This window comes from Manis javanica, chromosome 3 (genome assembly GCF_040802235.1).
Source record: "Manis javanica isolate MJ-LG chromosome 3, MJ_LKY, whole genome shotgun sequence".
In the NCBI taxonomy this organism is placed as follows: Eukaryota; Metazoa; Chordata; class Mammalia; order Pholidota; family Manidae; genus Manis; species Manis javanica.
In genome coordinates, this window is record NC_133158.1 from 212,158,247 (window position 1) to 212,185,863 (window position 27,617).

General features: G+C 41.8%; 1 protein-coding gene across 17 annotated transcripts in view; it reads left to right on the forward strand.

The window, feature by feature from the left end:
• MSRA (methionine sulfoxide reductase A) overlaps positions 1 to 27,617 on the forward strand; it is a 357,530-nt gene that overhangs the window by 140,363 nt on the left and 189,550 nt on the right. For 11 of the 17 annotated variants that reach the window (XM_036998852.2, XM_036998855.2, XM_036998850.2 and 8 more), the window contains one exon: positions 1,276 to 1,344. The exons of the other annotated variants lie outside the window; for them this stretch is intronic. In XM_036998852.2, coding sequence (XP_036854747.2) covers positions 1,276 to 1,344 — 69 coding nt within the window. The remainder of the gene's footprint in view (positions 1 to 1,275; positions 1,345 to 27,617) is intronic. 17 annotated transcript variants of the gene reach the window in all.

Sequence of the window (27,617 nt, forward strand, 5' to 3'; positions counted from 1 at the left end):
CTGAGATCTTGCATGACCTGGTCCCTGCCTTCCAATCCATGCTTCACTGCCACTGCTTGAATCTCGCTGCTGCTACACCCAGCCGAGCCTCCTCTGGTGCAGGACGGGGCCGTACCTACACATACTGCTGGCCCTCACCCAAGTTGCTTCCTTGCCCTCTGCCTGTCTGAATCTTGCCTCTCCTTTAAGACTCCACACTCGTAGCAATTCCTCCGGGTTGCTGGCTCTGACTTGCCAACAGCTGTCGTTCTTCTGTGAGGTCTTATAGTCCTTTAGTCCTCCTTCCAGGACTTAGCACACAATTGTAAGCATTCTGGTAAAGTTCACCTTTGAAATTTTTACCTCTTGCAGGTAACTGCTCTCCTCGAGGCAAAAACCGAGGCATATTTCCCCTATAGACCCCTCGGAGTCTGGCCTTAGTGCTGAGCCCTTTGCCAGAGCTCACTAAATCTAATGTGACCTATAAAATCAAAAACTGTGCTACATGATGCAGTGTCAAAGGACTTAGCCATTCTTCTCTTACATATGTCCAGCATAAATGCCCATATTTCAGAGTTGGTGAGGATATTATTAAAGTGCTCCTAGAGGGACCCACTCAGATACACTCTATCTGGTTGCAGTGTGGGGGTTATGGGAACAAGTTATGGCTGGAGAACCACAACCTAGTCACTTTTGATTTCTGAGTCTCCGATTTGCACTTGGTGGGAAGGGTGATTTGACTGAAGGGACCAGGGTGGGTGAAGTGCAGTGAGAAGCACCAGACTATGTCTGGTTTTTAAGAAGACGAGTCTCTTCGGCTGCTGGGAACAGAGCTGGAATTGTTGTAAAATGGTGTGTTCTGCTATTCTGTTCCTTGAAAGATTGGTCCCAATGTTACCCAGCTGTCTTTACAGCCCAGATCAGTCAGGAGTCAAGGGAAGCCAACCCAGTTCACCCTGGAGCTTGGAGCTTCTCTTGGCCCAGCGGGGAACCTCAGGCTAGGAGTCAGGAGCTTTGGGGCTGGGCTGGCTCTGCCGTGGCCAGCCCCGGCCCTGCGCGAGAACGGGCCTCAGCACGCTTGCTCATTTGTAGGACAACATGCCTGAACTTGACCATCACTAGGTTCTTCTGTAACTGAGCTTAAAAATAACAGAATTAAAACTCTCTTAAGAGGGTAAGCTTTGGTGCTGTTTCTAACTAAAATTGAGAAATAGGCTCTTTGACACATTTAATGACATGTGTTGGTGTGTGTGTGGAACTTTACACTTAACTTGCTGCTTTTTTTTTTTTTCCTAGCCAAACATCATGTCAATGGCAACAGAACAGTCGAACCTTTCCCAGAGGGAGCACAGATGGCTCTATTTGGTAAGATATCAACTCTGAAAGAAAATCCAAATTGTGTGCAAAGACTAGTGCCAAATTTCTGAGTTTTAGAAAGTGTCCTCAGGGCTTCAAAATCTGGGCTTTTGTAGATATTTACAAGTCATTGGAGCCAAAAAACTATTGAGTTCTTATTATTTCTGGGATCAGGGAGGCTCATTCTATAGAATTTAATATGCTTTCTTTTCTCACATTGCAAACCAACTGAAAAACTGTATTTGCTATTATGTCCACACTGTAAATTAACCTGATAATTTAGGGTTTCAGTGTTTCTTTCCTAGGGGGGACCTTTTCTTTTCTTTTTTTTTTTTTCTGCCACATTGATACACAATTTTGTTTAAAGGCTGGAGTTCAAGCATTTCTGAGCTTTTATTCCATGAAACTCAGTCCAACTGAATGATCTCTTTCTCCTCCATCATGAATTGAGTATATTCCTTAGGAAGAAACATCAATTCAAATGTTTTAAAGAGAATAACATCGAATCCCTGAGTGTGTGTGTGTATATGTATTTCTATATTGTATATATTTACAATATATGATTGTGTGGCTGAGCAGAACTCTGTTAGATGCCAAACCTTTCGGTGGTGAAATCATGGCTCCTCACTTCCGTATTTAATGCCCCTGAACTTCCTTCAAGAGGTTTCTACAGTGGTACTTGCTTTACCTGCCTTTGCCCCTACCACCCCCCCTCCCACCTCTTTCCCTTTTCTTCCTCATATCTACATCCCTTCTGTTCTGTCTTCCCTTCCCTGCCTCTGCAACAATGCCTGGGGCATCCTTTACCGCTCCCTCTGGGACGACCACCTCTGTCCTCGGATTTTCAGTTTTTTTCTCTTCTGGTTCCTTCCCCTCAGCCTTTGGACGGGTTCTGTGATCTCTGCCATCCTGAAAACCTGAGGTCCCCTGACTGCATGCCCTCATCTAGCTTGCCTCCGCCCCTGGTCTTGACAAGGGCTTTGATGTAGAACTGCTTTAAGCATTGAAGTGTCTTTGAGCCAGAAATTAGCCTCAGGATAGCCTTTCTGTAAATTAGCATATTCAGGGGAAAATGTTTCCTTAATCCCAGAGATGGAACCAGAATTCGTAATCAGTGATGATTAACTGCTGGAGAGTCAGGAAACAGAGCTGATTCTGCCTAGGTGTCTGTAAATCTTGCTCTGTGGGGGCTACCACTTTTTAAAATGCACTGATCAATGGTTAGAAATTATTATGCTCAGAAATGTAAATGGAGAATGTGCATTTCCTAGAAGAAAAAGCATCACGGACACTCTAAAAATGTGTGCTAAGTATCTGATTGGTTAACTTTCCTCTGAGGAATCACATTCCCGTGGTGCCACTTCACGTAAGTTGTAGGCCCAGCACGGTGTCTGTTACCAGGCGAAGCAGCTGTCACATCAGTATTCAAAGGGTTCTTCTGATGACCTTTTTTTTTTTTTCTTGGGTCTTTTGCATTTGTGAACCGCAGACATGCTAGACATGTTAGACATGCTCGGTTCCATGTTCTTCTGGGAAATGTAAAGTGAGACTGACCTAGTTTAGCGGGTTTCCCTCTGTTGTGATATGGGAGGAAAACTTCTCTGTGAAGGACAGGCCCCAGTGCCAGGCAGGCCAGTGACACTGGCTACAGAACTGGAACTATCAGTGAATAAAGCTCTGTGACAAGATTACTGTGGTAGCTTTTTAGTCACAGGTTTGGTTTATAGCAGCTCTGTAGAAGTTCTAACCCAAGCAACTGCCCATCTCCAAGCCGCGGCCTCTGCACCCGTAGGTGGAGGGGGCCCGTGAGCTGCTCCGAGGCCCTTCCCCTTGCATCTGCCTCTTACGTATTCAGGACCTAAGGCTCATTTGGAGGCAGGCAGTCCCTAGGAGGCCCACTGAGAATGGCCAGAGTGTGTGCTTTTAACGGAGGTGAATCCTGTGCATAATCTCTACAGCCACAGAATCATACAGATCGTAAAATAGAATATCTTTTGACGTCTAAGAATTACATTATTAGAACTGATGTTCGGCTCTCCCAAATGGTTAAATTAAAGCCCCTATTTTGGTTAAGTATATGCAGGCATTTTATACTCATGTTTTTAAAACTCTCTCTTTATATTACTTGTCCAGACACCAGGCCTAGTGGAGTGAGTGTGTGGGATGGATTTTGGGGTGTGCTTCTCTCGTTCTGAATTGTTTCAGTGATACTGAAAAGGTCGAGCTAAGTATAGCACTGAGCTCCGACATATATGGGGCCTTTAATTCCCCCAGCACTTTGCAAGGGTATAGGATTATATAAGAGAGGTCAGAGAGGTCATTTGACTTGTCCCAAGTCACTCACTCAGCCAGTGTGATGGCAGAGCTAGAATCCGAGCCCAAGCCTAACTGACCCTGAGGTCCACGCCCCCTGTAGGACATCCCCTGACTCTTGGCACTGGTGGAAGAAGCTCTGAGAGAGTCTAGTAGACTCGGAAATGCCTTTCAGTTGGGATCTATGCACAGAAACGTGATTTCCAGCCAAGCCAATTTAGCAAATTGATTTGTGAATTTCTGTGCTTTCCCAGAGTGCTCTGAAGGGCTCTTGAGAGACAGCTTTTGTCTGGAAAAGACTGCTTGGAGTGACATCTCCTTCCCTCTATCGTTTTCCCCCATTTGATTTTAGTGGCATGTGTTAATGTGCAGGGATGTCTTACATCTGCTTGCGTGTGAGCTCACCAAAGCAGCCGTGGCACTTTCTACTTGTCCAAAGTCATTCTTCAGCCTCTCAATATTTTATGCCAAAATAGTACCACCAGTTTCAGTTCCATTATCAACTGGTGAATCATTTGCATGTCCCTCACAACATGCTGCCTAAATAGGAACTTTTACAGCAAATCCACTCTGAAGGTGGCCTTGGAACTGCCGTGAGGCATTTAGATTAGAGACAATGATGTAAGGTTAATGCACGGAGGGTGAGGGACAAGGGCACACTCCAGGGGGAGGAACCTGAGTGTGTTTCTATACCAAGGGACCAGAGAGTATATAGGGGATCCCTTAGTTTCCAGTGTATAATCTTCATGGACTATTTTTACATTTGTATGTTCATTTTTCAGATTTTCTTTGGCGGTCCATAGGCAAGTCCTTGTCTTTCTGTGGCCACGGTCTGTAGCTTCTTTCTATGTTGCTCTTTCTCTTCTGTGCACCCCGGGCAATGGTGATGCTAACAGCTCCGCTCTTTCCGTGAGCTTCTCCTCATCTGCGTGTGACGATCTCTTACAAGTCAGTGGGGGCTCTTTTTCACAAGCTGGAGAAGCAGAACGAACATTTCACCATTACTCAATGCCTTTGTTCCCAGTAGCTGAGAGCAGCCTATGGCGACCATCCCTTTACTCCTACAGCAGCCCTGTGCAGCGGGCATCCCTGTGCTCTTGTAGAGGCAGACGAAGTGAGGCACCCAAAGATGAAAAACATCTGGTCCCGTACAGGGAAAGCTTTCTCAGGGATCCACGTCATATTTGCCAACACGCTGTGCCTGGCTTAGAAAGGTTCTCCCCGGCCCTCAGTGACTTCATGAAAGCCCCGTTCTGTCGGGGTGGGCCCCTCTTCCCTGCAGACAGCGCGGGCTCCATCTCTGCCGTGGTAGCTCTCGGGCAGGGAGCAGCTAGTCATCGTTGACAAGGCTCCATCAAGATGATTTATCATTTCTAAATAAAACAAAAGCTTAATTGAGAAGAGGGCAGAGAAGCTGGAGGTTGGGGTTCCCGTCTCAATTTGTGAAGACTTTCAACACAATTTTTAAAAACAAAATACAACTTTTAAAACTTTAAAGTATAGTACTTGGTCATGAAGTTTATTGTCCAAACTGGGATACTTTTGAGAGAGAAAAGGGAATTGTTAAAATTTATGTTAAAATAATGAGGTATAAACCTGGAGGATTTCAGGCAACTAGGCTATATTATCTCCCCCTATAATGACAGTGTACGTTATAAAATATTGTGCCAAGAGTAATAAAGACACAGTAAAGTTGAAATTGAAGAATAATGAGCTTAGATATATAAAATGAAACAAATGAAAATATTGTAATGCAACAGACTTATGTTATATGTAATATAGCATCAATACCAGTAGTCATACTTCTGAAATTTTACTCAATTTTGTCATATTCTTTCTTAATGGCTAGAAATTAAAAGTTAAGCCATATTTAAAAAATCTGGTTCATAGCATTTCAGTAAGATGTGGGAACTTGATCTGATTATAGCCTTATGGTTTTACTATTGTATTAATTCCAGCCAATGATGTCAGATAATGAACTTTCCATCACTAGAGGCCATTCCTAACCTGCTGAAAGTGGGACTAATTGGCCTTTAAGATATTTTCTTCTCAGTGAGAAGTTACTTTGTTTCAGCATGGTAAGCTTTTTTGTAAAAATTACTTGTAACTCAAAATTTTTGATCCTATTTGGAAACCCATGTCTAGTCTCTCTGGGGAGGGCCAACAGCAGAAGGGCCTCAGTGGGTTCTTAGGGTCTTGGGTTTTTTTTTTGACACTCCTGAGAGCCTGACAGCAATGGCTTTGTGAACTCAAACCCCCACAGAACCTGTTTTCTTTGTCAGGTTTTCTTATGGTTCTTCAAACACAAGGGAGCGAAAGACGATCCAAGACACCATGAAGATAGGCTGATGATCTCGTTACACATGTTTGTGGCCAAGGTGCCAAGAATTTGCTAGACGACTCCTTGAATAGCTATGTGGAAGGAAGGCCTGATTCCAGAGCAGCTAGCAGTGACTGGAGGCCCATAGGTGCCCCCACTCTGGAGTGCTCACCTTCAGCACCCCAAAGGGGAGCGAGATCAGTGTCTGTAAGATGAACCCCCTCCCCCCCCCCAACTTGCATTGGAGTTGAATTTTGAAACAGCCACAGTTATTTTGTCTGCCAGCCAAGAAAACAGCATTGAAAACAGCAGGCAATATGTCAGACTTCAAAGGAAAATATATTGGTGTCTCATTGGCTTGAATCCAACATTATGTTGGTAAATAATCAAATCCCGGTGTGGCATATTTCTCCCTGAACCTTGACTGAAAACGATTGAAGACCATTCTGTGAGCTGTGGAGTGGCAGTCACTCATACTAGGAAAAAGGCCAGAAAGAATGACTTTGAAATGTGTTTATAATTAACTAAACAATCTAAATTCACAAGACTGTTAGAACAGCAGGCTGCTAACTGGTGCAAACTTCTTAAATGACGAGGCACTTGGGGAAACAAAAATAGGTTTCCCTCTCATGGTAGCTGAGGCCCCTTTATGGGCCAGTGATTCGTCCTGTGGAGACATGTTTTAAGACACATTTTATTTTATATATCTTTTTTGGATGTGCAATGATCTCAATTTTTTTCTTGGTGTGGAGAAGTCAGATAATGCATGGAAAGCAGAAGTGACCTTTCAAAGGCTTGTTGACAACTCCTTTTGGTTTCTCTGACATTGCCTAGGGTGGTGTAGCCCACCTGGTCCCAGTCTTGGTCCACAGGAGCACCAGTGTGGAGTCGGGGGGTAACCTGTGGTGGTGAGGTGAGGGGGTGGTGCTAATGGGTGCTGGAGTGTGGATGGGCATTTCTGTGCTTAGAAAATGGAATTGGAGCCCCATAGAAAGGAGTAAATCAAATTATGTAAAGTAACCCTTCACCTGTTCAGGAATCACAAACCTATCAACACCAGCCATTTGGAATGCATATATGAAATGGAAAATAAGCCTTCCCCATACAGTTGTGGAGAATTCAGAATTCACAGAAGTCTTTGCGGTCAGATAAACCTTGGTGTGTGACTCTAGACAGATGTCTTCCCTGCCCTAAGTCCCATTTTCATCTGTAAAATCTGGGTAGAATGTTGACGTCATAGGTTGTCATTTGAGAACGTCCTGAGAGTGCATCAAGGCCTTGGGGGATGGGGTGGGGAGCTGGAGTGTGCTGTCTGAGCTCACAGGGCCAGCCAGGCGTGTCCCCTGGGGCCACTGGCTCTCCTGGGTCAGGACTTAGCTGGTCAAGGCCCCAGGCCAATGACTCCACCGTCAGTTCCATTTGATCCATATTTCTCCTTAATGCCTGATAAGTCCTGTAACTCAGGGATTTTGAAGGCTAATAGCGTGAGTTGAGGATAAATCCAACATTGGCTGGGTACTGGCCAGCCCTGGTTAAACATCCTACTCAGTTCACTGCCATTACTGGTCTGAATTAGACTGCTTCCTTCTGAATCAGTAGGGGGGGTCTCAGAAAATGCAATTATTTCTCTTTCGGCCTCAACTATAGAGTTGATCAGTTGTGGCTGTTTTTTTCACTGTTATCACTAGTATACATGACCAGCCAATTGACCAACTTATTTTTTTAAGCTTTGGAAATGATAGAGGGATTTATTTATTTTACAAATGTGGCAGAAATTTCTTAAATTTTCTGAGAGAAGATATGCTTCATAGGGTATATGGGAGAAACATATTTCTACTACTTCTCTGCTAAGTAACCTGTTTAAAATGAGAAACAGATATGAATGGAGAACAACAAAAACCAAGAAAGTTAATTGTTCAATTTAATTCAACTAGCATTTTTAAGAAAAATACTGAACCCCATGTTGCAGATAGTATAAAATAGAATAGTCTCTCTCTTGCTGTCCTTCTTCCCAACTATTTATTTTGTCCTGATTATAAAATGAAATAAAGGAAAATGAAACTAAATATAAGGCATAGCAAACTAACATACATTAGAATTAGGTAAATAGTAGACCAAAGAAAAATAGGAGAAATGAAACATAAAGACTGCATGCCATGATACAATATAATTTGTAAAAGTTGGCCACAAATTGAGCTGCATACTTCCAAGCAGTGACATGCTGATCAGTTAGTTGTATGATTAGTTTCAGATTTTTAAAGCTGTGGTTTTATGTATATTATATGCATAGTATAAAATTTACCATCTTAAACATTTTTAAGTATACAGTTGAGTGGCACAATGTATATTCACGTTGTTCTGCAAACTTTACCACCATCCATCTTCTGAATTTTTTCATCTCTTCCAACTGAAATTCTGCCCCCATTAAATAAAAACACTCCATTCCTCTGCTGCCAGCTCTTAGCACCCACCATTCTACTTTCTGTCTCTGACTAGGTCTGTCCTTTAAGTGGAATCATTCAGTATGTATCCTTGTGTTTCTGGCTTATTTCAGTTAGCATAATGTCCTCAAGGTTCATCTGTGTTGTGGCAGGTGAGAATGAAGGCTGAGTAATATTCTATCAAATGGATGTATCACATTTTGTTTGTTCATTCATCTATCAGTAGATACTTGGGCTGCTTCCATTTTTTGGCTCTTGTGAATAGCCAGAATAGGCCCATGCTATGCATATGGGGGTATAAATATCTCTTCAAGATCCTACTTTTAGTTCTTTTGGTGAATATGCTTCAAAGTGGAATTGCTGGATCTTATGGTAATTCGGTGTTTCATTTGTTTGAGTTGCTGCCATACCATTTTCCACAGTAGCTGGACCATTTTACATTCCCATTAGCAAAGCACAAGAGTTCCAGTGTCACCACATGCTTGCCAGCCCTTGTTACTTGTTTGTTAACAGCCATCCTAATATGAAGTGGTGATTGGTTTCAGTTTTACTTAATGATACCAAAAATCTACATGCTTGGGGGAATCTTAGAATTTCTTGATTCCAGAACAAGAAAGACATATTTTTTTCATGAGGTACTGATGTGGAGGACACTGTGTGATGTAAAAGAGTCCTCAGTGCTGCTGCTAAAGCCCTTAGAGCAAAAAGCCAGAGGAGATTCGTAAGCTGTCAGTCACACCCCTGTTCTCTGGGCTTCCTACACCCACCCAGGGGCAGTTCAGCCCACACATCCCCCATCTAAACAAGTGTATCTAAAAACAACTGATGGACCAGTTAACCTCTCGGGGAATTTTCTGTCAATGTCATTACTTTCAGTGGATTAAAAAAAATATTTTTTCGTTCTTTATGGTAAAATATTTCAAACACATACAAGAATAGAGAGACTAGTACCATAAAGCCTCACTCAACTTCCATGGGTTTTCATTAGATTGAATGTCTTGCATCTCACACTCTGTCCTCCACCCCAGCTTATTTCAAAGCAAATCTGTTATACCATTTCATCCATGAATATTTTGGTATAGATCTCTAAAAGAGTGACTTTTAAGAAAGCATGCCACGATGCCATTATTATACCTAAAAAAAAAAATTCCTTAATATCATCCAATACCCCCAGGAACTCATATTTATACTATTGTCTCAAATGCTTTTACAAACCACTTTTTTTTTTTGGACGAGATCTCCATGGAGTCCATACATTGCAATTGGTTGATGTAAATACTTAGTCTATTTTAATTGGTAGGTTCACCTCTTTTTTTCCCTTGAAATTTATTTGCTCAAGAAATTAGGTAATTCTGTCCTGTTTCTTTCAGTCTGGATTGAATGATCGCATATTTCAGGCCTCTGCATTTTTCACAAATTGGGCATTAGAGGCCTGATCAGAATCTGTAGGTGGGGTCTGAAAACTATTAAGAAGCATTTAATAACTGGTTGTCGTTTGGTGAAGTTAGCAGCCCTTAACGATCATTGCCTAGATCCATTATTTTATTAGAAGCTGTAAGATGGTGATATTTTAATTCTAGCCTTTCCTTTTATTTATGAACTGGAATGTTGCCATAGAAAGAAACTTCCCTTTTTTTCAACTATTGGTTACCTTGACAAAGGAAATTTGCTTCATTTTTCTCATATTTACTGAGCCAAGGGTTAAATGCATATTCATGAGTCGCAAGCATATATAAATATAGTTGCTTAAGTGACAAATGATTTAATAAGTAATGGAAACCTCTTTAATTTGACTATTTCCATTTGGGCATTTAACCAAATTATTGATGTCTGTAACTATTTGGTCAAATGCTTGAAAATATAATCAACAGTGGACAAATTGTCTCAACAGATTTGGATAAGACAAAGACGCAGGCCCCTAGTCAGGTGGCAGGCGGGTATGTCTCCCCCAAAGCTGAACCTGAGGAGCCGTCACCTTCTGTACTGTTCTTGCCCTAAATCTTGAGGGCAGGGGATATGCTGCCAGGCCAGTCCCAGTCCTGCACCTCAGTACCCCCAGATGAAAAAAACCAACTTCAGGGAGGGCCTGAGAGCTGGGGCTGTATTGCTGCTGGGTGCGAGGTGCTTTCAAAATTTCAAAATGATGAAAATGAATAAGTAGCCATGAAATGGCAAAGCCTCCCCAGGACGGCTGCCCACTGTGCAGACCAACAAACAGCTGGGCGCCTCACCTGGAGCACGTCCTCCTGTTTTGGCTTAATATCATGACTGCTGTCGAGGGTAGCAGGAGACGTACTTACATGAGTGCATTTTCGTACCCTCTGCCTTTCAGTTTTCATGGAATAGGTAAAACTATCCTTGGTTCTCACTGCCAAACATTTTGAGATTCGAGAAGGGGAGCTATTTACTGACTCACTGATTTTTTTCATCTCATTTTATTTTTATTATCTCGTGTTTTTTTGAGTATCCCAAATTTTTCTTTTGGAATGATTCTGTGTATAAAAAAAATAAAATTCCTCTGAAGGAAATTTCTTAGGTCCCATAAAACAGTTTTTTCAAGGCAATCAAAACCAGACAGTGCTAGTTCTGTTTTTCCAAGAGTAGCTAGAAGTGGCATCTCTGAAACCCAGGGAAGTGGTGTCAGGTGAAACAAAGCGTTTGCCCCTCCCTGGGAAGTGGTGGTTCAGCCTGGCTCATCTTTGGCCAAAAGAGGGTGAATGACGACGAAGCTCCTGTGAGCATGGCCAAAATTCTGTGTACGGAGTGTGAGCGAGCCCCAGGTGCCTGCACACTGGGAGCTAGTATGCCAAGCACCTCTCACCTTACTTTTGTGTCCCTGGTTCCCAGCACTTGGACAAAGGATTGTTTTTGACCAAGACCTGGTTTCCCCATTGAGACCAGTGACATTGGGACCAGCGCGGTGCTTGCCAGATGGGTGTCTTTCTGGTGTTACATCCCACCATAGATCTAAATCTCGGTTGTGATTCCAAGACTCATGGTAATATGGAAGAATTAATGAAGGTTCATGAACAAACTCAAGATATTTTAAAGATAGGCTTACCATTCCTAAGATGACTGAAAGCATCCTTAGATGAGGCTTTCCAGAATTAAGCTTACTCAGTCATCAGTGCTGTTTCCTTTGTGGGAAAAGAAATTTTACTTTTTAGTCTCTGGTGTCCCCTAAAAATCGCCGTGCAGTCCACTGAATCTCAAGTGTCTTTCTATGTGAGGACCCTTTTCTAGTTTCTTAACTTCCACAATATTGCCACACATCAGGTCAAGTAGAAGGAAGCCTGCATCCATCTTGCTTCCAATACCCACGTTCATTTGTACTTGGGAGAATTTGTTACCTTCATTTGCCACCAGGCTTCCTTTCCCTTGGAGTAGAACCTGCGTCCGGGTGGCAGTGACATTTGTTTGCATTGGGAAGAGTGGAGCACTTTGCTTTCACATCATAGCATTAAAGGGAGAAGGGCTTAGGGAGGGCCATCTGCGGAAATTTCAGGAATATGATACACTAGTTGTTCGGAAGCAAGTGAGCCATCAGGAGTGCATGGGAATTGCTTCCACAAGGTGGAGAAGGCCCTGTCGGCATGGGTCCAGTATCTGGCCTTGCTTTCCCACATGCTGGCTTCCCAAGCAGACAGTAGGTGCTTTAATCCTAATGCCCATACATAGGCCTTCAGTGTCACATAACAAACAGCTGCACCAGCTGAATGACCAACAGCTTCTCAAATGCCATTAATGCATTGGGAGCTGGACTGAAACATTTGTCCTTATTTTTTTTTTGTTCTATGTAGGACATTTTTAATCCATTTGGGAATGAAGTGGCTGTAAAAGGATCACCACCACCACCATCAACCAGCTTTTGTATTTCAGTAGCAATTTTCATATTATAAAGCATTTTTATATTTATAATATAATTTGTTCTTTGTACCTAATTCTGAGATGAGACAATTGAGGCCCAGAGGGATTAAGTGACTTTTGAGGCATCAGGTGACTAGTTTATGGTAGAACTTAGTCTAGCAGTCAGATAAGTTTGTTTACTTATTCATCAGATTTTTATTTACTGCAGCAGGAGACAAACAAAAAATGCCTCCCCTCAAGGAACTTATACTCCAGTAGGATAGGACTGAAAATAAGACAAATATGTAAAGCAAATGGTATTGGGTGTCAGACCATGATAAGTTCTGTTAATTAAAATTAAGCAGGGGAGGAGAATAAGAAATGCCAGGCTGAGGTGAGGGCGGGGGTTGCAATTTAAAATCTGATAGGGAGGGTGTCAACGAAATGGTAAAATTTAAGCAAAGACCTAAAAGAGGCGAGGGCAGTTGCCATACAGAGATCTGTGGAGAAAGCACATTAATTCCTGTATATTAAGAATGTAAATGGTCCTTCTAAATGACACATTATCTGGACAGATCCAATTCCTTTGTAGAGAGTATTTAGGTATTATTGCTTTACTCACAGATCACTATTACTTACATCTTTAGATGGAATGGATTGAATTAAACCACTCAGAACCATGTTGGATGTGTGCATTGGAGTCCATTCAAAATGAGTTGGTCCACAATATGCTCAACAGTTTAGAAGCACTTCGGACTGTCCTTGTGGCGTATGCAAAGAGCGGGCCAAAAGAATGTGATGATGTGATTTAAAGTATGAAATCAGTGCTTAAAATAAGGCTAAAATTGATCAGAGGAGTGAGGTAGCATTTATATAAATGTCTTAGCTCTTGCAGCTCCAAAATTGTTGGGAATGGACTGTCAGATATTTGTGATGAGCCAAATTTGGGCTTAAATCCTAACCCAGCTGATTTCCAAACTTGACTAAGCATCTGAACCTCCAGCTGACAATAATTTTATCTCTGAGCTAAATATTTTTTAAAAATTCAGTTGTCTGAAGGGACTGGAGAACAACCAAATGTTGGTCTCTGGGCAGAATCTGGAGGGAACATAGTTATAAGGGAAATAAACTTGGTGAGCACCACATTTAACCATCTTTCTCCTGAGGATACTTCCCAATTTATAGTTGGTTATAAAATAAAAGAGTGTGGAAATAAGAGGTTATCTTACTAGGCTGAAGAGACAGGGCTTGAATCTAGAGATTGCTAGAGTAGCTAGAAATCAAGGGGAGACATTCTGGAAGGAGGGAGCAGTAGAGGGGAGCCCTAAAACTACCATTTCCCCAAATCCTCTATAATCTGCATGTACAGGGTGAGACTCCAAGGAGACCAGCAGAAAGCAGCTTCTTGGTTCTGGGAGAGAGCTGGGGTTCAAGTCCTGCTAGGTTAGAAAGATCTGTAAAATATTCAGGTTTTTCTTTGAAACTCTAAGAGGGACATGTCTTAGGAGTAAACTCAGGATAAAGGGTTATATCCTAGGGCTAAGGAAAAAGCAAAATAAAGTAATTCTTGTAAAATCTAAAACTTAGCTTCCACAGGATCAAGATGACCCACCAGTAATTGAATTGCTTGCCAGGACAAAATTCAACATTTTCTTTTAGAGAACGCCCCCCCTCTGCCCCACCACACACAAAATCTAGTACATGTCATCCACAATGTGTTTAATATGCAATAAAAATGATCAGACATGTAAAAGAACAAGAAAATATGACTAATAGCTAAAGGAAGAAGGTCAATAGAAGCAGGCCCAAAGATGAGTCACATATTGAAATTAGCTGGCAAAGACTTAAAACAGATATTGTAAATATGTTAATTCATGGGAGAAGATGGAGTTATTACCATTCTGTGTTAATAGGGAAATATCAACAAAGAAATGTAAAGTATAAAAGCAAACGAAATGGAATTTCTAGGACTGAGAAATATAGCACCTGAAGTAAAAAAACACTTGGATAGATTCACAGGAGACTGGGACTTGCATAAGAAAGGATCAGTGAACTTGAAGACAGGCCAATAGAAATTATCCAAACTCTGAGGGACAGAGACACACAATACTTTTTAAAGAAAGGAGCAGAGTCTTGGTGACTATGAGGTAATGTTAATTGGTCTAATCTCTGGGTAATTCGAGTGTCAGAAGGTACCCAGAGAGATACTGGGACACAAATACATATTTGGGGAAATAAATGTGATGAACTTTTATTATGGGGTAGTCAAAACGAATGCTAAATCTGGAGGGTCAGAGGCAGGGATCCACAGAGGATCATGGAACACAGCTTAGAGTGCGGGTAAAGATTAAAGAGAAATAGATGAGTGCAACACATGGAGGGTGTAAAACACAGTGTCAGAAGACCACCCCCATGCCCATTTTCATACTCCAACTCCTTTTGGAACATGTTCCTCTTTGTTCCATGGTGACTCTGTTTTGAGATGGATCAGACCTTGGTTCAAACCCTGGTTCTATCTTTTATTACCAAGTCATCGCCGTCTGCATCCTGGAGCCATCATTTGTTAAATGGAAATGATGGCTTTCTCACAGGCAAGGTCTCTGTGGGATAGACTGTTATCTTTATAGAGTGGGGCTGCCCCATCACAGGCTAGACTGACAAATGGTAATTTCCTTCTGTGGCCGTGCCTACTGTCACTGGGGTTATCTGACGTCCCTACCCACCCAATTACTCAGGTCAAGGAAACTGTACTTGACTGTAAGAGCAACAAGAACCAGAGAAATGATAGGATTCTGGTTGAATTTTAGAAAGATTACTCAGATTTCATTGTGAAGAACAGATTAGAGGGATGTGAGGTAGGATTTGAAAAGACCAGATTGGAGCGTCTTGGAAGCAATTGCGCATGCCTTCTCTTCATATCCATGCAGACGGCTGTATTCTCCACCTTTTCACAGGAGACCCTGCTTTGGTTGTTTAAACCACTGTCTCAATCATTAGCAGCAAAAATAAAATCTGGTTCTGTTTTCCTGGAGGGTAGGGATGGTCCACCTTTAAAGGGTCAGAGATGATGGTAGTTTGGCCCAGGGTGCTGGCGATGGGCATGCCGTCCAGTGGACACATCTGAGAGTCCCTCGGCTGCTCTGTCATCGTCTCTCTAGTGTCTTTCTAAGAGATTGATTACATTCCTGATGTTTCTCAAAGTACAGACATGATCATCTTCCTTTGCTGGGGAATCTTCATCTCTAGAAAGATACCTCCACTCCCTAATCTAGCATTTAAGGTCCTAGAGGACCTATATCCAATCTACTCAACCAACCTTTTTAAAAGAAACTATGACATCTCACCCCAGGGCCTCATCTCAGTCCTCCAACCACTTCCCACACATCTGCACCTTCAGCTGAAACCCTGCCCATCTTGGAAGTCTCAGTGACTTTTCCCCAGTCTTTCCTTCCAGCTCTTTTTTGGGCCTTTGTTCATCAGATAATATTTGTCACTTTGCGTTATGGTCAGACACTGAATTGATTATCTCCCTCTGCCTGCTTTTTGGTGATAGGGATTGTGTGTCACACAAATGTTACCAAGGCCTGTTCTCAAAGACTGTCAATATAAATGTGTTAGATGAGGGGATGAATAATATTGTGTACACCTGCAATGGAAATGGGAGACATTTTTCATATTCTATTACTTAATTTAAAAAGATTTGGGTAAGAAATTATTTTCAAGGTTCACTCGAGGAAAAGAAGCCTGGTGAGAGGCATAAGACGCATGGAGACTTTCAAAGGATATCTCGAAAGGACTTAGGGAAATTGCTGAGGGGTATAGTAGTCGATGGCTCAGTAGCATTATGGGGTTTTTTTTTCTCTGGTGTGTGTGTATCGCCAGCCCAGTTGTCTGGGTACTGTGTGGTTGGCCTCCAAGGGGCTCTGAGAGGAGGCAGACAGGGTGCCAGGTGAAGGGAGCCACCATTTATCAGACCATCTACCGGGTGCCAGGCAACGCTGAAGGGAAGGTGTTTCCAAGGCAGGAGAGGGTTGAGAGGAGAGAACGCGGGAACAGTATATTCATACCAGAGAGAAATCGGAAGTGAACATGACTGTGGCATGCTGGAGGAAAGACAGGAAGTTGTAAGTTCCTCAGATTCATGGGGTAGGAAGCCAAGTAGGCATGGTGCCCTTTGAATTACCTGGTTGCATCAGGACCCTGTGGGTATCCTGTTGTGAGGTTTGAGATAAGTTGGTGGCAGAGAACCACAGTGACTAGTGTTTTCTCAGTCCTATTCCTAGAGCAAAAAATCTACCTGGCCAGGTCATGAGGGGTCACTTTAGTATACTGCTGGGTCTAATGGAAATGCTTCAAATCTCAAACTAGTTGTCCTGTCTGAGCCTTAGTTGTATTATTCCTTCTTGATGAAGCGAATGATCCAGGCTGATTGTAGCCTCCCTCTAAGGTTCTCCTGTTTCCCAGGCAAAATAAGAAGAAACTCCTATTGTGGTTGCAGATTGTTTTGCTGACCTTTCAGGAAGTTTGCTTCATCTGGGACCTCTTTCCCACATCCGTATGTCCCACATTTTCTCTCCGGATTGAGCTGGAGCTGAAAGCATTCTCCTGTGCTAATCAGCACCCACTGGCAAATGTCATGGTCATTTATTCATTGAAATTCCACAAATCTACCCACTCCAGAAGGGAAAATAAAATTGCTAGTACCTTAGAGAAAGCAGGGCCCATGAGCAGACACATCTGGGGAATAGAAAAATACGAAAGGCTGCCTCTTAGGAAAACTGCAAGCTATTTTTGTTTTGTAAGACTTTCTTCTCAAGCGCACTACTGAACGCATTTGCCAGGCCCTAGAGAAATCCCATCGCCCACTCTTAACCTGCCTGATCTTCAGCTTCATTCTCATGCCCTCAGCAGGAGCTTGGTTCTCTTGAATTGAGGTGCTGCCTCTATTCATCATTTCTCATCCTCTAGTCCAGCTAGCACGTACTTTCCTTCCAGCAGCTGAGGGCGCCGTGAGGCTTCCGGAAGCTCCTTTTACACAGCGTGGACTTTCACAGAGCCGGCACGTCCCACGGCCATCCCTTCCAGTGGGATCCTCTGCCTCGCCAGCTTATGCCCAGGGAGCTCTTGTGGCTCCACTGTCCTCTAAGGGATGCAGACACACTAGGGCACATTCTGAAGAGAGCAGATAGTGGATTAAACCACGTGTCTAATGAGCAGATGGAGGAGCTTATATTCCAAGTGGACCAGAGGAAGTCCATGGAGTTACCGTGGAGCAGTCTTTAAATGGTCAAAGGGTTGACAGTTTGTTATGAGGAGAAGGGGCTAAATTTGTTCTTTATGACCTCAGAGGAGAGGATCAGAGCAAATGAAGGAACATTCCAGGGTTTTGCTTGGTGTAGGGAAGAGGTTTCTGTCATTCGGTTTGCAGAGATGGACTGGACCCCAAGAGGCGGGGGCAGTTCAGACTTTGATTGGATAACTGTTTGCTGTGATACTAAGGGATTTTTTTAATATTAGGGCATTTAAGCTAGATGAAATGTATGGTCCCTTCCAACCTTGGAATTCTGGTTCTCGAACCCTCTTGGGTCAGTAAAAACCTAGTACTCTTTTTAGAGTGTTCCCAGGGTAAAGGCTGGAATATAGCGATGTGTATAAAGAACCTGGAACCATATTAATCACAGTACAAAAGTACAGTGGCAAGTACAGGTGTCTCTATGGGCATGTTTTAAATTAGGGAAGAGACTGTGAAGAATAATTAAAGCAGCTTTAGGAATTCATTTGGACAAAAAGTAGTATTTTCATCAAATACTGAAAATAGCAATCAGACTGTAATGGGTATATATATATATATATATATTTTTTTTTTCAACAGAAGATATCTTAAATTTTTATAGTTTTTAAGTAAGAGTAGCAAAAAGGAGGGTATCTTGACTTATTTAACATGATGTAGGTTTGCTAAAAAGTAAAACTAGTAAAGAAAATGCGCTGAGATCTTATTTACATTTCTATCACCTGTATTCATCCTTAAGAGGGAGTCACAGCATTTTAGAGCCCCCCTATCCTGCCCTCTCCTTTGCTGTACAGCTGAGCAGGGCCTGTGAATGTGTGTCTAGGACCAAGCCTGACTGCCTCTGTCTCAGGTCTACTGAGTTGCTTTTCAAGAATTTGCCCAGAACATTGCCCATTGCTGTCCAGGTTTCCTTTCAGGTGAGAGGCTTGCACCTGTCAGGCTGTGGTTGGAGTTTGGGTTTCAGTTTGCTGCCCTGGTCTGGGCTCTCATGGGGACCAGCTGTGACCTCACTTGAGTGACACCACGTGGATGTCACCCCTGTGCTTTAAAGAGGACCAGGAGCTGTGGAAAGGATTGCCTTGGAAATGTGCTGCAAAATGGCCCTGTGTCTTTACTATTGACTCTCTGTGCTTCATGTATTTCCAGTAAAATCCCATTCCAGAAAACAAAATTCCAGCAGAGTGCTCCCTAAAATCATGCTGTCTTCATGAGATCCACATGAACTGCCTTTTATTTACCATGTGCTAGTGAATTCTCTCTGCTGAATAATGTGGTACATCATCCTTCAAGGCCCAGATCTGTAATAAGGAGGCCGTCAGCTTGCTTACAGGCCTCCAGCCCCACACAGACCTGCTTCGGACGTTGTTTCTAGGGAGGCAGCGTGGCAGAGTGGGAGGAACACTGGCTTTGACCTCCAGGCATGCTTGGGTCAGAGCCCTGGGTCCGCCTTGGTGCTCTGTCGTTGGGCCGGTGACCTGACCTTTCTGACTCTCTGTGGTCTCATCGTTAAAGTGGGGCTGATCCTGTCTTCGCTGCAGGGTTGTGGGCAGCCCGTGTGCACACAGCTGCTAGTGCCTGCGTGGCTCCAGCAGGTTTTGATGCACATGAACTCCTCCATTCCTTCCCTTCCCTCCCTTTTCCTCCTTTTCCTTCTTATTACATAAGAAAGATACCAGGTTATGTACTGTTTGTAGGAAAATTATTTGTTCCTTGAGTACAGTCACAAAGTCACAGTTAAAGTTGCGGAGACGGGGAGAATCGATTTTAACTCTCCTTACTATTTTCTCCAGAGAGCCATCCACTCATTTAGTGATCAAGCTGAATGTTAGAAATAATTCAGTTTTACTCATTTTTCAGATGACACATTCAGGCTTAAAGCATCCTGGTGAGGGACCGCCAGGTGCGCGACTCTCAGTGCCCTTGGTTGAGGAGCATCCTTTGTTGGTTCAGGGTGACAGACCCAGCTGGGGACATTGCAGGGAGGTGGCAGCGAGAAGGCAGAGATGCAGAGAGATGTTAGTCTTCTGTTTTTAAAAAAGTGATGGATTCCGACATAGCTGTTAGGAAAGGGACGTCTGAGTTAAATGGTGACCAGTGAGTTACATGCTCAAAAAATGGAGGAACCAGCTCAGAGAAATCCCATTACAGGATCCAAACAGGCTGCTGTCATGAGGACTGAGGGGGTGGTGCCCAGCTTGCCCCACAGGGCAGTGTGACACCGCAGAGACCACGGGTGGCAGGAGAAGCAGCTCTGACTCGAGTGGACTGAAAGAGGTTGCCGTGTACATGTGTGTGTGTGCTTTGGGAGGGGGGAGGTGGAGCGAGCAGGGGAGGTGAGAGAAGAGGGTGGGAAGGGGCACTTACTGAATACCTGCTGTATGTTTGACACTTTATGTTATCTGAAAATCTCCAATGACTGCGATGAATGTTATTTCTATTCCTAGTTTATAGATGAGGAAACTGAGGCTCAGAGACTACAAGGTGCTTCCCAGGGGCCTTCCCTGACTGTTGCAGCATATAGGCCAGGTTGAAATAGACCACATCTGGTGCTTCTGAATCCATGTCTGCAACCACCTAGGAATTTGGTAGAGGAGAGAGAAGTGAAATGAGAGCTGTTTTCCTTTCTATGTTTAGCATTACATTTTTTCTCCATGTAATCATTGAGTTTCTGCTTTAGAAGCCTCACAGGAAGATCCGAGCAGTCCATGAACTGGCACTATGCTTTGCAGGAGTATTTCCATTGTGAACACCGTAATAATGATAGAGGGTGGTCCATTAAATTCCACAGAATTCCAGTTCAATTCAAGAGACTCTTCCCCACCCTTCCCCGGCCCTCGCTCCCTGCAAGGTGTCCTGCTATGTGATGGAGGGGGGACCAAGGCCAGAGAGGCGGGCCCACGGATGCAGTCCATGGTCTAGGGAGGAGGTTACAGCCCAGAAGCCTGGTCTTCATCCCCTAGGGCAGACTGTATGCACGCCCGAGTTAGCAGGGCTTGGTCATGCTCGGGGGTTCCAAGAAGAGAACTTTGTATCTGAATGGCATGCTGGGAATATTCGAGGGAGAAGGTGATGTCTGAGATTATTCTGGGTGGATAGGCAAGGTTTCCAGTGACAAAGTTGGTGGGAACATCTGGGGCAGGAGCGGAGAGTGTGGCCGGTAATGTGGCACCATGGCCCAGTTTGGACGGGGAGGGCAGGGCGTGGGTAGTGGGACTTCAATGACCACCTTAATTTTGTTGGCTATAAAAGTGACAAATGTGTATTAAGAGAAAATTTGGAGAGTATATAAAAACATGAAAGGAACCACCACAGGCAACTATTATCCCAACATTTTGTTGCATTTCCTTGCAGCCTATCAGCCAATCTATAGAAACATTTTTTAAAAAAACCTTTTTGGTTATGATGGGGGGGGGAGGATATATACTTCTTGTAGAAATTTGGAAAATATTGAAGATGATAGAGAAGAAAATAAAATCACCTGTAATCTTACTTGGAGGTAACTACTATTAACATTTTGGTTTATTCCCTTTGAATCTGTTTTCCAACATGTATACCTTAAATCAAATAAGAACACATTCTTCACACAGTTTAATATCCCGCCTTTTCCCCCGTAACATTATATTTTGAGTATTTTCCCATGCAATCAAATAATCTCAGAAAAACAGATGCATAATTCTCCAAATTACCATCATTTATTAAATGCTTTCTCTATACTGATTATGTTGTTCCAAATTGTTTATTCGTCATAGTAATGCTGTTGAAATATTTCTAAACAGTGAAAATGTTTCCTTAGAATGGCTTCTCAGGAGTGGAATCATAGGATGAAAGGTTTTAAGATTCATGCATATTACCTATTCATGGTTTAAAGAAGGCAAATGACACGTTTGAAAGTGTAGGTGATGAAGGTCAGCTAAAAGCAGGGTGACAGCTGGGTGGCCCTGGGGGAGCTGCTGGAGGCATGGTTGGGGAGGTGGCTGTGCTCCTCTGAGTGGGGAGTTCCTGAACGTGCTTGGGTCGTGCTGATGGGGACGGGGCTGAGGTATGAGGGACTGGGCACCAGGAAAGTGTTCAGGCCGCAAGTGACAGGAAGACACAGTAGTGACTCCCAGCTTTCCTGTGATGGGTCTAGTAAATGCTGAGGCAGTTACAGCAAACGGAGACATCAGAAGAAGATACTGGTGGGGTTGGTCAGGTAGATATTACATAAAGAGTTCAGGGTGTCAGGGAGCCTTCCAGGCGGACATACCCAGTGGGGAGTCAGAACTGCGTGTCTTTCTTAGGTGGATGGTCAGGGGGTTAAGCCTCTATAGATTAGGAGCCATTTTCAAGCAGATGATATGTAGTTTGAGTTATATAGATAAAGGCTGCTTTAAAAGTGTAAAGATGAAAGTGTCAGTGCATACCTACAGCAAGCTAAAACAAAGTGACGTTGTGTCACTGTGACCTCGTGACCTTGAGGTGTCAGAAGCTGGGAGTAGCTGGGGAGGAGCGTGCAGTCCCAGACTGGGCCAAGCTGTGTCACTCTTGCTCCCCTAACCTTCTGGGGTCCCGTTGTGGTGGCAGCCCAGATCGTGACTGCTAACATGGCTGCATTCTGTGTGAAGTCTGAAAGTGGGGAAAAGAACTGGAAGAGAGGGAACATTTGGATAAAATGTTCAAGGAACATGTGGTGGCTGCACCTGTTGTACTGAGAGCTGGGCCTCCCTGTTGGTTTCCGAGCCCATCTGTCCCTCAGGGTCTGTTACTCGGTGACACCCCTCGCAGGCCGAGTTGGGGACCAGGTAGGCTAGCTAATAGGGAAGAGGGTGTGCTGGCGGGCAGGGTGAGGAAGGTGCTGGTGAGCACAGCTTGCCCGAGCCAGTCTGTGAAGGGGGCTGAGGCAGGGAAGGAAGAGTGCTTTCAAGATGCCAGAGTTGTACTGGTCACCCTCTCACTTATTTTTAGAAAAATAGTATTTCAGCAACCACAGAACTTTACTAATCAGGTCAAAAATTACAGGGTAAAAGCAAAGAGCTTTATGAAATTTTAAAGTTTTCTCTAAAGTGCTTTCCAAAGATTTCAACTGAGTATCATAAATCTTAAGGGCAAATAAAGTGATTTTTGCAAATATAAAAAATATAAATTTCATAGCCACAGATATTATTCATGAGAAATGACAGATAAAAAGTTTGACTAGAAATGCAGAAATCTAAAAGGAATTCTAAAATAAAAGTCCAGGAGGACTTTTGGAAAATTCTTATCAAGTAATGATTTTTAATGATACTGCAAAAAATATATTAATCTGTTACAATGACACAGTTGTAATTTTGGTATGTTCTTTTGATCTCTTAGGTGCTTAAATTAAGAAAATTTGAATCTTTTCCATTCATTTCAAAACTTTATTTCTGCTGAATGTAGATATCCTTCAGAAGTTCTGGAGTGATGGTAGGTGGTCAAGTGAATTCCTGTAATCCGTGATTTCCAAAGGCCAGTCTGCAGACCACTGCCAACAGTATCACTTTAGGATGAAATATTCTTTAACAGACTATTTAGGTATATTCTGTACATGACAGCTCTTATGCTCTGGAAGTCTAGGGTTCACCTGTTTCTTGTAGTAGGTAACAAAATAAGTCTGAACATATGTTCAAAAGAACATAAGACCACATTCTCTAAGCAAAATGCAATAAAATTGCATTGAAATGAAAAGATAGTATAAAAAACAGTCCATATGTTTGAAAACTAAAATGTACATCCTTAAATAATTTATGGGATAAATAAGATATAACATGGACATTATAAAATATTTATAAAAGAAGGACAAAAGGAAAGTACTACATATCTAAATATGTGGGATGTATCTAAAGCAAAACTGAGAGGTAAATGTGCAACCATAAATGCATTCATCAGAAAATATATAAGCTAAGTGTTCATATCCAGGATATAGGAAAGGAACAGATTAAAAGTAAACTGCACAAGATGACAGTAATGAAAGATCAGAAATAGAAACAGAGGATAAATGAAAGCCAAAGTTTGTTCTGAGATGGAAACCTCTAAAAACAGAAATAGAAACAGCAAGCTGAATAAGTGAATAACACTGAACGTTTCTCCTAATCCCACACTTCTTTCCCAAGTCAAGACGTAGATGGTTTATGAAAGCCTTATTGTAGATTCAGGAACAAATGGTCCTTTTCTAATGCAACTTTTACATGGGAAGGGAAAGAAAAAAGTTAATCAGTCCACTTTATGAGGACAATATAACCTTGAATAATTCTGGACAAACAGTACAAGAAAACAGACAAATATTCCAGATGAACATAAATGAAAAAATTGAAATAAAACATTAGTCAAAATCATTCTTCAGTATTAAAATGCATATGAGTAGGTAAGGTTTATTGAAGGATGTCTCAGGAAAATCTGTTAAGTATGAGGTACTTATTTAAGACTAAAGGAAGGAAATGGTATCATCTTAAAAGAATTCAAACATTGTTAAAACTCAAAACTCATGTATGATGAAAATCTCTCTACAAGCTAAGAAAGGAAGGAAACTTTAACCTGATAAAGGTTATCTACCAAAAACCTACAGCAAGTCTCAGACCTACTGGATTGTTCTTTTTATACTTGGGATGAAACCGGGATTTCTCACCATCACCCTTATTATTCAGCATTGTGTGGGAGGTCCTAGCCAATACAATAAAATAAGGTAAGGGAGGGAGAATACTAATTGGCAGGGACATATATAACTGTCATTTGTACAAAATATGATACTCCGTACAGAAATCAAAGAGAACATGGAGACAAGCCATTAAATTACTACTAAGGATTCTCCAAGTCTTCTGACTATATGGAAAGCATACTAAAATCAATGGTGTTTGTATATTCCAGCTATAAGCAACAAGAAAATAATAGAAAAATTAGTATGTATAGCAACCACACAAATCATAGGGCACACTGAATGATATGTAATAAAAAAGTATGAGACCTTTATGGAGAGAATGGTAACATGGTATTGAAGGATATCCAGAAGACCTGGATAAATGGACAGCTATCTTATGTTAATCGGCAGAAAGACTCAATATCATTAACATGACAAAATATTTTCAAGATCTATACATTGTAATTCTAATCAAAATCTTAAGGTATTTTATGGAATTTGGCAAGCTAATACTAAACTGAATTTGTAATAGTAATGGGCCAAGAATAGCAAAGAAAATTTTAGAAAAGTGTTTAAGGTAAGACGACTTTCTTTATTGGATATTATGACTCATTAAAACTAGATTACATCCCCTGATCTTTCTTTACAAACCTGTTCCACCCACACTGTTCTCCACTGCAGCCTGCATTTTTGGAGTCATCCTTGAGTCTCTCTTTCAAACCTTGCTTCTAATCTGTCAGGAAATCCTTTTGGTTCTATCTTCAAAATATATCCAAAATCTGATCTTGACCTGTGACTTACTCTGCTTACCACCTGGTCTAAACCACAATATCTCCCACTTGGATTATAGCCATAGGTTCCTAGCCAGTCCCTGTTTCTGCATTTGGCCCACTCCAGTCTATTCTCGGCAGAGGACAGCTATAGTGATCCTGGTGAACCATCCCCTAGGCCATCTCCGCTCCTGCTCAAAGCTCAACAGTAGCTACAATGTTTCACTCAGCGTACAACCCGAAGTCCTCACAGGAGGCCACAAGGCCCTCCACAATCTGGTTCACCCAGTCTATGTCCCACTACTTCCTCCTCCACTCAAGCCACACTGGATTCCTTTGCTCCCCTTAAATATCACAGGCATGTTCTTGGTGCCTTTCAACTATTTCCTCTTCTTGGAACACCCTGTACCCCAGATATCTGAGTGGGTGACTGCCTCACGGCTTTCAAGTCCTTGTTTGAAGTCACCATCTCTTTGAGACCCACCCTGAACACCTCATTTCACTTTGTGCCGTCCCCACACTCCTCATCCCTCTGAACCTGCTCTACTTTTCTTATTTTTTAAACTTAGCTCTTTATATTTTTTAACTTGCTACATCTTTAATTATTTTTATTGTTTACTATGTGTCTTTTGCCACTAGAGTGTAATAAGCACTGTAAGAGGACAGGATCTTCGTTCTGTTCACTCATCTATCCCAAGTGCCTAGAGCACATATACTTGGCACATATAGTGGGCACCTTGTTGAAAAGTATCAATAAATTGATGAAGAGCAGTATTATTGGTTCCTGCACCAATAATAACAAGAGAGCAACATAACAATGCTCACAAATAGGACTACTCATAATGATATATGGTAGAAATGACATTAGAGATAAGTGGGAAAGAATGGAGTATAATTTATTTTGAAAGCTTGGCTATACAGAAAAAAATTGTACCTCATACTCTACATAAAAAAATTATTTCCAGATTAGCAACCTAAAATGAAAAATAAAACTTTAAAACTTCTGAAAACATAGAATATTATCTTTGACTTTAGTGTATGCAATTCTTATGCATGATACACAAAAAGCACAAATTATAAAGAAAAAAAATGTAACCACAATTAAAATTTAAAACATCTATATGACAATAGGCATCATAATGAAGGCAAAAGGCAAGTCAGACATAAGATGTTATCTGCAGCATCGAATTGACAAAATATTACCGTTCAGACTATATAAAAACTGACAAATCAGTAAGAGAAAAATGCAACAACATAATAGAAACATGGGCAAAAGCAGTTTCCAAAAGAGCAAACATGAAGAGTCAATATACATGACTAGATGTCAATTTTACTGTAATTAGCCAACTACAGATTAAAGTCAGCATGAGATATGGTTTTGAAGCCCAAATGTGGGGTAAGAAATATGCAGTATGACATCCTGTCATACCAGACGCAAGGAAACAATAGGAGACTAAGGAAGTTTCAAAGGGACTCAGGAGAAAATTAGAAGGGGCTCTCTCTGACCAAAGACATGACAGGTGCAGTGTAAGGAGAAAATTAGAAGGGGCTCTCTCTGACCAAAGACAAGTGCAGTTAACATGAGAGAAGTTGTTGATAGGGTGAAACACATCAAGTATGTTTAAATAAATGAGTTTATAGTGATATTTAAAAAACCAATTGGTCAACCTTGGAGTGGGCAAGTTCATCACCTTGAAGACTGCTAAGTAAATGGACATAGTCAAACATATGTCTTCTCTTTTCCTTATGAACAATATCACTGAATAACAAAATAGTAGTTGAAGGGAAGCTTCTAATTATAAAGATATTTCAACAATAAATGAAAGGAAAGTAAAAATTAAAACCATTTTGAAACACTTGGGGAATTAACACATTTAAGCAGTGAGCATTAATGGATACTAATATCACAAAAGTGACAGACATTAAATGCTTCCTGATCAAAGAACATAGAAATCAGTCTGTAAAGACTAAGAGGTGTTTGCTGCTTCAAATCCACAGACACCAAGGCAAGGCTACATGGATTATGAAGAATCAAATATGACACCACTAAAGTATACTAATAAAGCTCTGACCAGAAAGAAATGGAGATCTACAGTTTGTCTGACAAATAATTCAAAATAATCGTCTTAAAGAAATTGATTGAAATGCAAGAAACATAGACAACTAAATTAGGAAAACTGCATGAAAAAAATTAAGTTTTGTTTTCATCATAAAGAATAGAAATGGAGATGAGGAATACAATGATAGAACTGGAAAATTCAATAAAGAGCCTCAATAACAAACCTGTTTATGTAGAAGAATGAATCAGCAACTCAAAGACAAATCATTTGAAATTATTCAGTTAGAGGAACCAAAAAGAAAAGAAAAATTGTGAAGAAAGCCTTTGGAGTTATGGGACACTCTCAAGTAAATGAGTATTTTTATTGTGGGAGTTGTAGGAGAATAGAAAGAGAAAGAGGTAGAGAGATTATGTAAAGAAGTAGGAGCTTAAAATTTTCCAGATCTCAGAAGAGAGATAGACATCCAAATACTGGGAACCCAAAGGACCCCAAGCAGGATCAACCCAAAGAATATTACCCTGAGATACATTATAATTGCAATGTTAAAAGGCAAAGATGAGAGAACTTTGACAGAAGCAAGAGAAAAGGACTCACTCCATACAAAGGAACCC